Genomic DNA, 12152 nt, shown 5'->3' with positions numbered 1-12152 from the left:
CTCTCTCTGTCTGTGTCTCTCCCTTTCACTCTTTCTAAAAGTCAAAAAATATCCTTGGGTCAGGATTAACAAAAAAGATGCCAATATAAAAACAGTGCCTAGCAAAAAAATAAATTATTTCTACTGAAAGATGATCAGTTTGACATAAATAGGGTATATATTCAATCTAGTATGAAATCATGTTACAATTAAACATGACTCATTTATAATCATTTTCACTTGCAGTTTGGAGCTCATAAGATAAACTATGTAGCTATCTTCAAATTTTGGCCTATTAATTTAGAAAAAAACAAAAATTTAGGTCAATTAAACTACAATATAATTGAAATACTATTTATAATTAATTGATGCAATTTTTAACATGGCTCACCAACTGGTTGAAAAGGCCACAAGCAGGAATTTCACACCTGCAAGAGAACACATGTGATAATCCTCATAAAATAACATTATGAAATATTCACATGATTTGGGAAGTGAGTATCAAGTTAAATGCCAAACTTGAATCAGTTCGCTTTTGCTTTTATCCTAAAATAATTTTTATGTTTCTTTAATGTTAACATGGGGAGCTAAAATTGATGAGATCTTTTAATAAAATTTACTATAAGAATACAATTAAAAAATATTTAACCTAGTTATCTTTCACCTATGAACTTCATGTATCTCTGAAAAACTATAGATATACAAAATGTAAAGTTAGATAAAGCAAAACAAAATATATATGTATATATACAGACACATACATACAAAGGCACTCTGTTTTAGAAATGTTACAGAAAAATATTTTTAACACCATATATTAAAAAATATACACATATAAAAATAATTATGTTTTCCACATAAAAATACATTTTATTATTTATTTATTTTTATTGTTTAAAGTATTACAAATAGTAGTACATATGTCTCCTTTTTCCCCCCCATTGATAAAAATACATTTTAAAAGGCCTAAAAATATGAAGGGAAAGTGAAATGAGATATATCTTCCTATAATGTTTTCTATTTTATAGAGAAAATATAATCATGTGTTATTTGTGTAATTAACAATCATTAGAGTAAAAAGTTTATAAATCAAACCCTACTTTTCTATATAATTAGTTTATAATCTTATGTCTTTCCACTGAAGAAAAGTCTGGCCCAATACATAATCATACAAATACTTAAAAATATGATAACTACTTTCTGAATATCTGCTTTAAAATAATTATTCTATAAAATAATACTAGTACTCTAATCTCCTATTAAATCTTACTGTTTTGTCACTCAAAAAGCAAGTAAGGCAACTTTAAAAAGCTCAAAGGAATTTACTTTTCCAAAGTACTTTTGGCATTGCTCACTTTTTCAGGCAGATTTATATTGGAATTACTAGCTACCTTCATTTTTCTACAGCCTTACTAACTTAAGACTCTACCCTAAAACATGACAGATGTGTCCTAACATTCTTCATGGCTTTACTAACAACATCGTCATTTTTTATTTCTGATTCCAAATAAATAACATCCATTTGAAAAGAGTATGTGGTAAAGGATCTCAAAAACAGTTTTATATTCATAACCAGAGGCCCAATGCATGAAATTTGTGTAAAAGTAGGCCTTCCTTCCCCTGGCTGCCGGCACTAGGTTCCCTCTGGCACCCAGGACCCGGGCTTCCCTCCAGCCGCTGGCAGGCACCGGGACAGAGGCTTCCCTTGCAGCCCCAGCTTCGTCCGGAAGGTCGTCCAGAAGGAGGTCCCGTCTAATTAGCATATTATGCTTTTATTATTATAGATGTTTTACAGAGTTTAAAAGTCAGGGCTGGCCCTAGCCGGTTTGGCTCAGTGGATGGAGCATCGGCCTGTGGACTGAAAGGTCCCAGGTTCAGTTCCGGTCAAGGGCATGTACCTTGGTTGCGGGCACATCCCCCAGTGGGGGGTGTGCGGGAGGCAGCTGATTGATGTTTCTCTCTCATCGATGTTTCTAACTCTCCCTCTCCCTTCCTCTCTGTAAAAAAATCAATAAAATATATTAAAAAAAAAAGTCAGGGCTGTTAAAAAATGTTTCAGGTAGGAACAGAGAAACAAAGTTATAAATTTACTATCCTATATAATAAGACTATTATGCAAATCGACCGAATGGCGGAACAACCAGTAGCTATGATGCACACTGACCACCAGGGGGCAGACGCTCAACACAGGAGCTGCCCCCTCGTGGTCAGTGCGCTCCCACAGGGGGAGCGCTGCTCAGCCAGAAGCCGGGCTCACAGCTGGTGAGCGCAGCGGAGGTGGTGGGAGCCTCTCCCACCTCCGTAGCAGCGCTAAGGATGTCTGACGGACAGCTTAGGACTGCTTCCCCTGGGGAGCGAGCCTAAGCCGTCTGTCGGACATCCCCTGAGGGCTCCTGGACTGCAAGAGGGCGCATGCCGGGCTAAGGAACCCCTCCTGAGTGATCAGGCCTCTAGTCTATATATATAAAAGGCTAATATGTTAAGTGTATGTCCATCCGGGTAATGACATCACATAGCAACGCCCAGCTTCCTCTCCCTAGCAACAACTAGCCTCCTTGCAATTTCTTCAGCCCAGGAACATGACTTGCTTTATAGCCAGGTGGAAACATTTCACACTTCAACCAAATGTCTGTGAAGCATTTTCCCATGCTTCATCTCATTTGATCCTCACAGAAGTCCTGGAGTAGGTAGATAGGAGACTCAATGGAATCCTATTTTCTTTTTTAAATATATTTCTTTATTGATTTCAGAGAGGATGGGAGAAGGAGAGATAGAAACATCAATGATGAGAGAGAATCATTGATGGGCTGCCTTCTGCATGCCCCCCACTGGGGATCAAGCCCGCAACCCAGGCATGTGCCCTTGGCTGGAATCAAACCTGGGTCCCTTCAGTCCACAGGCTGACGCTCTATCCACTGAGCCAAGCCGGCTAGGGCTAGAATCCCATTTTCTTTTTTCTTTTTTAATTTCTTTATTGATTAAGGTGTCACATATTTGTCCTCATCCCCCCATTCCCATCCCACACCCCTCCCCATGGATGCCCCAACCCCCTGTTGAACTTAACCATTGGTTAGGCTCTTATGCATGCACACAAGACCTTTGGTTGATCTCTCCCTTCTCCCCCCACCCTCCCCTATCCTCCCTCTGAGGCCCGATAGTCCGATCGGTGCCTCCTTGTTTCTGGTTCTGTTCTTGTTCATCAGTCCATGTTGTTCATCATTTCCCCTAGATGAGCGAAATCATGTGTCACTAGAGATATACTTATAAGAATTGAATGTGCGACGAGCAATAATAATTATGCTGACAGGCAAATGAATCAGTCTGTAGTGAGTTTCTTTCTGGACCAACAGTTCTTTTGAGACCCAATATCAATGTCCACCAGTTCCTTATGAGTACATGTCGGCACTGACCCCTCAGCTCTGGATGGTGGACAAATGGTGGTAATGCAGGTCCGACTCCCTCTGGTTTGGTCTCGGCCGGACCCAGGGGCACGGCTTCACCCGGATCCAGGGGCCCACGGCCTCACCCGGACCCGGGGCCAGGCTCCCCCGGATCCAGGGGCCCGCGGCCTCACCCGGACCCGGGACCCAGGCTCACCTGGATCCAGGGGCCCGCGGCCTCACCCGGACCCGGGACCCAGGCTCACCCGGATCCAGGGGCCCGCGGCCTCACCTGGACCTGGGGCCCAGGCTCACCCGGATCCAGGGGCCCGCGGCCCCACCCGGACCCGGGGCCCAGGCTCACCCGGATCCAGGGGCCCGCGGCCCCACCCTGACCCGGGGCCAGGCTCACCCGGATCCAGGGGCCCGCGGCCCCACCCGGACCCGGGGCCCAGGCTCACCCGGATCCAGGGGCCCGCGGCCTCACCCGGACCCGGGGCCCAGGCTCACCCGGATCCAGGGGCCCGCGGCCTCACCCGGACCCGGGGTCCATTTTCTTTTCATTAGCCAGAAAATGGAGATTTAGAAAGTTTAGAAACTTGACCCGACTAAAAAGAAGTAAGACGTTGTAGACCTTGGAAATGACTTCAGATTTTCTCACTGTGCAGAATATAGTCAAACACTGCTGCAGTTAAATATTTTACCATTTGTTTTCCCTGCGTGATCTATAATAATAATAATCTGGTTTGTGTTGATATTTACTGCTGTGTTGCTGACAATTACCTGAAAAAGAGAAGCTGGGGTGCTTCACTGGGCTGGAAATAGTTTAGCTACATCAGAAAGCAGGTCTAATTAAGCAAGTTTATTCTATATCTATAAAAGGCTAAGTTGACTCGTGCATGCACGATACATATAAAGCTCTTGCTGGCGCCAATTGCATGCGTATGTTTTGATCTGTCATTGTCGATCATGAATTTGGTTGACACTTCTATTATAAAGGGTGAATAGCAATATTAAAATATTTCTTCTAATTAATTTCCTTTCAATGTGCACAAATTTGTGCACTGGGCCACTAGTTATTAATGAAAGAAAATAATGCCATTCTTTAAAATGACAATTGCAGGGAAGAGGACAGCAAAGTTGGACAAATGGAGTGCAGAAGACACACACAGAAGTAGGGAAAGAGAAAGCAGAAAGGGAGAGGCAGAAACATGTCCCATCACATGGTGAAAGAGATACATATTTTGAGGGTAGAAAGGATCAGAGGAACAATTTCACCATCTATCACACCTCCCCAAGGTAAAGAGACCCATGAAAAAGGCACCAAAATACACACTAGTACCTACACACAACTTGAAAGTTCAAAACATAAAAGTAGTAGCTGGAGAAATCACCATCTATAAAAAGCCAGAGAAGGGGCTGTAGAGGACAGCAACTCCACTCCTTCTTCCCCTATGAAAATAAGAGTTGTTCTTTTCCTGGCCAGTCATCAAATAGTCACACAATATACATAAAGAGAGAATGTGGCTTTCCAAAATAAAGAAAGCAAATTAAAGGCATACAGAATATCAATAAACAGATAATTATCCACCCAGTAATTTATTTAGACACCTACGAGAAGATATTGCAGAATGTTACTTTATATAAAGACATAAAAGTGTATGCACATGAACATTTAAGGTAAATTATCATAAAGTAGGAATACAAAACCTTCAATATCAAGACCACTGTTTTGCCTCTAGAGGGCGAACTTGGTCTTCTGAAAAACTCGACAGGTTATTTTCAGACTTTACAAAAAAAAAGTTAAATTTAAAATGCTAAGATAGCAAAGATTCACAAATTTTCTTGGTTAACAGTGCCCTCAGTGTCCCAGTAATTTTTTCATCAAGCCTCCACAAACTAACAAAAATACCTAATAATTCTGTTTAATAACTACAGTAGTTATATCTAACAATTTAATAGAATTTATATCCTAACATTTAGTAGCCATTTGAAAATATAATACACATAAATTAAAGAAAAAGAGTTTTATTTCACTCCTAAATAACCACAATTACTAATTGAGCATGTATACTTGTATACTGTATAATTTCTCAAAACTTGAAATCCGATTAGATATTATCACCCTCATTTTTCCTGTTCCACACTTACTTTGCACAGTATCTGATTTTTATCAAATCCTCAGAAAAATTAGATTCACAAAGATATGGAAAGAATATAGTGCCATTTAATGTTGAAATTGCATACTACCTCAAGCTAAAAGTCTACCATATCTGACAGATGTGGAGTATCACTGAATTTGCCATGGTTCCCCCATTAGCTGAAACACCTGGGTGCCTGAGTACACACACCTTGGGAATCAGCATAGTTTTAAGTTCCAGCAGCTATTTAAACTAGTCAACATTTTAATTAATTGTAAATAAAATTAACTATAAGTAATGTTTTTAAAGATGTAAAAATTATTTTCTTATATTACTTTTGGGAACAATCTTTCTTTTGAGCAATAAAAGGAACACTATTAAATGCTTAAAGGAAGGTATTTTTCCAATTTGAATGATGATTATTGCCTTAATGTCATTATTTTTATAATGCTGGTTGTGTTAAATCTGATAAACTATAATTGGGAAGCAGGGAAATAGGAAATTTATTATATATCTCCTGAGCAACAAATTCTCCTAATTTAAAAATGCTACAAATTGATCCAGTCTTGCTGCTTTCCAGTCTCATCGATCTCCTAGTACTGAGGAGCAGAAATTTAGGAGTCAGGTAAGATCTGAAATTCTTAAAAACTCAAGAATAGAAATATTAATACAGATATTAAAAGAATTAGCTTCTAAACTACTAAAAAAGATTATATATTCACTCATGTCACAAAGTCCTTGGTTTAGACAGAACACCAGAAAAGTAATCATAGAAAGAGCTCAACCTCAAACTCGACTCCGTTTTTTTTTTTTTTACTATTTCATAAGTTCACAACTACCTATCTCCATAAAATCTGTGCCACTGGCAAATGCTACCGTGTTCAATTTGAAGTCAAAGTCTGTGAAGAGAGTAGTTAGCTAACAACAACGATAACAAAAGGCTATCCAAGGAATAACTAGGAAACAAAATCAATATTATATTACTTTAAAGAATTTTCACAACCATAAAAGATAATTGAAAATGTGTCATGTTTTAAAAATATATTACGGTTGCTACAAATATCTATAATCCCAAAATTTCATATGTATAAAAATATAAATGAAAGTAGGACATGATTAATTAACAAGAAAATATATTTGAAAAACTAAGACAAAACACATGGCTATGCTAGTACTTACCTGCTGAATAATTTTGGAAGTTTTCTGGAGATTCTCTCTGGGAGGAACTTGACCAAATAATTTCCAACCAGGAGCACTATGGACAACTGATTTGAGTTCCTTTGTCCTTTTTGAAAAAAGGTTTCTGAAATACAGAAAAGTTACATGAATTATGTTTTTTATGATAACCAGGGAACTACTTAATAATAATTTCTAAAGTAAGTTTACTCCCAAGACAAACACAAAATAACTTTAAATAAAATTATTTCTACTATTTATTAGACTAATAAGACTCAATTAAGAATACCTGCCTATATAGAAATAATAGAAAAATCATCAAAAGAGACATTAGAGAGATAAATAAATTGGAAAGAAAATGACAGCTTTAAAGAAGATGTAAATATTGCTTCAAATCACCTGTAAAGTGACTTGAATTGACTACACATGCATGCACTTGACAATAAAAGACAAGAAATTGAGAACAACAAAGCTCAAGAGAACCTGTATGAAAAATGTAAAGGATTAAGTAAAACTCTTTTGGGAAAATACTATTTAGTGATTTTCAGTAATAATTTGTTACTGTTTGTAATAAAAGGGCATCTACTGATCCTTCACTGTCATAATACGGGCATATGTAAATTGTTTTTTTCTAGGACAGGGTATGTACAAGGTAACTTACTGCAAAAGAGTATATAACTAAGAAGAAAGTGTCTCTCACTGAAAAGGATAAAAAAGAAAAAAAGCAAAATAAAGAAATAACCTCCACAACAAAAAACCTTGTTCCAATATGCATCACCATTACAATCATAGTAAGTTCAGAATGAAGTTTAAATTCTCATTAAATAATAAAAAACAAAACAAAGTCAATACTTTAAATTTTCATATCTAAAAGACTTTGGTTACTATAAGAAATTTCCATAAAAGAAATATGAGCCCACAGGTATCCAATTACTAAGAAAGGCCATCAGATAATGTTCCGCATTAATTTCTTATGCCACAAAGACATTTTGGATTGGGTTTTCAGTTTTTGTCCTGCCACAAAAATGACTTAGAATGTAGCTAACTGGCATACATCTGCAATAAAAACTAATTTAAAAATATTTTTCCAATTACAGGTCCTGGCAGGGTAGCTCAGTTGGTTAGACGTCATTTGGATGTGCCAAGATTGCAGGGTTCGATCACCGGTCAGGGCACATACAAGAATCAAGCAATGAATGGATAAATAAGTGGAACAACAAATTGATGCTTCTCTCTCTCCCCCTTCCCCTTTCTCTCTCTCCCTTCCTCTCTAAAACCAATCAATAAAAATTTAATTAAAAATAAAATGATATTACAGATTAAATGGGCTTCTACTGATTAACCTAGGAAGGGAATCACTACTTTATTACATTTTAAGGGGGAAAACCCAATGAAAAGTTACATAAATAAGCCAATAATGTGTAATACTCTGTTCTTTTCATGCACCATTCCTTATCCCCCCCTATCCACTGTCAGGGGACTGGTGAAGTAGAGATCCTAATTCAAATAAATGTGGGGGACTAGGTTCCTCCTCCTCACCTTTCAAACTGAAGACAGACACACACACTTCCCTTTTTCCTATACCCCCAAATATTCAAATTTCTTAAATTTAAATCAATACTAAAAGCTTCTTAGCAAAACAAACCAAATGTGTTCAAGCACCCATGAGAGAGAAGACCATTCTTTCTCTCTATATTGCAGAGGTAGAGCTTGACTCTATGAACGAGACTTATATGGCAGTGATGGGGGTAAGGGTCATTCTTATTCTGTATTCTTCTAGTTTCGGGGTAGGGGCAGAAGGAAGGGACACTCCTAGCTTCTCTCAGCCCCCTATTCATTCCCATCTGCGGAGCTGAAATTTGGTGCCAGACATTGCTGCCTAACAGCAGAGAGGAATCAGTTTGTTCTGTTTCCTAATATGAGGCTAAATTAGTTTCCTCTGCACTCCTCTGTCCCCGATCCCCACAGAAAAGGCCTTGCTGTGTTAGCTGGATAAATTTAAATCAGGTGAAGTATTAGGAGGCCCACTGCAGCCAAAGGCATGTCTTTCCATCCGGATTTCATCAATATTAAAGCTGATGTTGTGAGGTCCCATTTGTCTGTGTCCTATGTCTTTTTTCCTATTGATTCCAAATTCAGAAGTGTTGAGAGGTGTTATTTAATGGTTCTGCCTAAACCCAACAGTCAAGTTTTTATAAGTTGTAAAGTATCTTATTGTTTCAGATATGCTGGAAAAATTTAAAAATGTTTCCTAGTTGAGTTTGTTTTTCCTTTCTCATTCTGTACCACATTTTATCAGTATATATAGAAAGCAGGGAATGACAATGGTCATCCATCTTTAAAAAATTTTTAAACAATGAGACATGCCAAGAAAAAACTGATGTGAGAAAGAGGAAGGAGAAAAAAAAAACCCTAGCCTTCTCTCTTAGTGGCTTTTATAGTAAAGGTTGATAAATGAATGAATGGCTCTTACTTGTTAATACCTGTTAATATTTGCTTCACAAATCTGTGTCTGTTTCATTCTCCCAAGATTTCTTTTACCACACAAAGAGTTACATCCTAGCCCTAACCAGTTTGGCTCAGTGGATAGAGCATCAGCCTGCGGACTGAAGGGTCCCAGGTTCGATTCCGGTCAAGGGCATGTACCTTGGTTGCGGGCACATAACCAGTAGGGAGTGTGCAGGAGGCAGCTGATCGATGTTTCTCTCTCATCAATGTTTTTAACTCTCTATCCCTCTCCTTTTCCCTTCCTCTCTGTAAAAAATCAATAAAATATATTTTTAAAATAAGTTACATCCTATCTAATAAAGAGGGAATATGCTAATTGACCATCATGCCCTCACAAAGATGGTGGCACCCACAGCCAATAAGGAGGGAATATGCTAATTGACTGCCATGCCCTCAAAGATGGCAGCGCCCACAGCCACAAGATGGCGGCACCCAGTCCCCACAGTCCCCCAGGCGCCCAGGGCCAGCCTGAGGCGCAGGCAAGCCTCAGATGTCAACTGCCCAGCTGCCCAGGGCCACTTGAGGCTCAGGTAACCAGGGCTGGCCGAAGCTTATGCTGCCAGCAGTGGCAGCAGCAGAGGTGTGATGGGGGCGTCGCCTTCCCCTGATTGCCGGTCGCCTCCTGCCCCTGAGGGCTCCCAAACTGTGAGAGGGGGCAGGCTGGGCTGAGGGACCCCCACCCCCAGTGCATGAATTTTCATGCACTGGACCTCTAGTCATATCTAATAAAAGAGCAATATGCAAATTGACCGTACCTCCGCTACACCCACAAGCCATGCCCACCAGCCAATCAGGAGCGAGTATGCAAATTAACCCAACCAAGATGGCTGCGGCCACAGAGCGAGCAGGATGCTTGGGTTTCCCCAGCAATGGAGGAAGCCAAGCTTCCTGCACACCCTGGCCAGCCCAGGCCTCCACTGAAGGCTACAAAGTTTCAATTATAGAAGATAAATAAATCCCAACAAAAATGGCTGCGGCCATGGAGTGAACAGGAGGCTTGGGTTTCCCCAGCGATGGAGGAAGCCAAGTTCCTGGCCTGCCCTGGCCTCCGCTGAAGGCTACAAAGTTTCAATTATAGAAGATAAATAATCCCAGATACCACGGCCTCCCTTGGGTCGCCAGGGGGCATGGCTGGCCTGCAAACCACCACAGGCCCCTCGCCCAGGCTGCCCCACGCCCTAAGGGAACCCCCACCCTGATCCGGGACACCCTTTAGGGCAAACCAGCTGGCCCCCATCCGTGCACCAGGCCTCTATCCTATCTAATAAAAGAGTAATATGCAAATTGTCTGTCACTCCAACATACAAGATGGCTGCCCCCGTGTGGTCAAATATGGCTGCCCCCATGTGGACACAAGATGGCGGCCACAAGATGGTCAGCAGGGGAGGGCAGTAGGGAGGGACCAGGCCTGCAAGGGAGGGCAGTTGGGGGCGATCAAGCCTGCAGGGGAGGGCAGTTAGGGGTGACCAGGCCGGCCGAGGAGGGAAGTTGGAGGTGACTGGGCCTGCAGGGAAGGGCAGTTAGGGGTGACCAGGCCTGCAGGGGAGGGCAGTTAGGGGTGACCACGCCTGCAGGGAGGGCAGTTAGGGGTGACCAGGCCTGCAGGGGAGGGCAGTTAGGGGCAATCAGGCTGGCAGGGGAGCAGTTAGGCATCAATCAGGCTGGCAGGGGAGTGGTTAGGGGGTGATCAGGCTGGCAGGCAGAAGCGATTAGGGGCAATCAGGAAGGCAGGCAGGTGAGCAGTTGGGAGCCAGCAGTCCTGGATTGCTAGAGAAATGTCCGACTGCCTTTTTACACCCAATCCTACTGGGATCAGGCCTAAACGGGCAGTCGGACATCCCTTGAGGGGTCCTAGATTGGAGAGGGTGCAGGCTGGGCTGAGGGACACCCCCCTCCATGCACTAAATTCGTGCACCGGGCCTCTAGTATGATATGAAAGAGTCAGACCACTTGCCTACTACACCAAAGCTAACCTAAAGGGGCAAATTTTATTACACCATGTAAGCTCTCTGCTCATGATTTCCAACACAGCAGAATCTCCAGTGCTTGGGTCTTTAAGAATTGGCAAACCCACTTACTAACTTGTGAGACAAAGCCATGTAAATTCCATAGTTTCTCAGACTGAAATTTGACACTTGAGAAAACTGGCTGACTTTTTACTGTGAACAATGTCAGCTCTAGCAAAATCTTTCCAGATTCATTAGATATATTCTGAACATCACTTAAATGGAATTGTACATTTAAAAGGGGTCAAAATATTTACTTTTCCAAACAGGGGGGGGGGAATCATACTTCAATCAAAAGAGTAAAATCACTTTAAAAAGTAGAAATCATGACCTGATCTTCCAACTGACTCAGTAGAAGTTGCACTGCTAAAAACACATCAACTTCCTGGACTTTGTACTAAGTTTCCACAAAGTATAATAGAAGGCCAGAAAGAAAACATTATCTAGTGATCATGGAATGCCACAGTTGACTACACAATTAATTCAAAGAAGTTTAAGTACTGTGTCTTAAAATGCAGTACTTTGGCTACCCTTGAATATTTGGGATTAAAGATCTGGCATGAAAATTACTTACATTCTTTCCAAACCTCAATCATTTTTCACTTGAAAAAGACTTTCGGCTAACTACACACACACACACACACACACACACACACACACACACTTAAAGTACTTCTTCTTTTTTTTTTTTGCCAGATGATAAACTTTTTTAAATTTTAAGAATTTTCTTTTCTTTTCAGGCTGTTTCTGGCTCTTGTCTTTGTCCCTATTACAAATTCTAAAAATTAAAACAAAAACAGATTTTTATTTAATACACACTTGCTTACCTAATCTAAATATTTTCACGGATAAAAACTACTTAAAAAGAACAGAATTCACTATCATTTACTCTGTGAAAAAAATAGAATTTCAAGACTGAAAGTAATTAAGGTTATACTTAAAAAAAAAAAAAGCATTTTAGA

At 40.5% G+C, this 12152-nt stretch overlaps 1 protein-coding gene across 2 annotated transcripts in view; it reads right to left on the bottom strand.

Moving 5' to 3' along the window:
* TBC1D12 (TBC1 domain family member 12) overlaps nt 1-12152 on the bottom strand; it is an 83820-nt gene that overhangs the window by 56688 nt on the left and 14980 nt on the right. For both annotated transcript variants that reach the window (XR_013814799.1, XM_079794349.1), the window contains exon 2: nt 6680-6803. Coding sequence is in view for 1 of the 2 variants with exons in the window: in XM_079794349.1 (XP_079650475.1) it covers nt 6680-6803 (124 nt within the window). In the remaining variant the exon portion in view is untranslated. The remainder of the gene's footprint in view (nt 1-6679; nt 6804-12152) is intronic.

The sequence above is a fragment of the Cnephaeus nilssonii genome (assembly GCF_951640355.1).
Source record: "Cnephaeus nilssonii genome assembly, chromosome: 16".
NCBI lineage: Eukaryota > Metazoa > Chordata > Mammalia > Chiroptera > Vespertilionidae > Cnephaeus > Cnephaeus nilssonii.
This window is presented reverse-complemented; position numbering and strand designations above follow the sequence as displayed.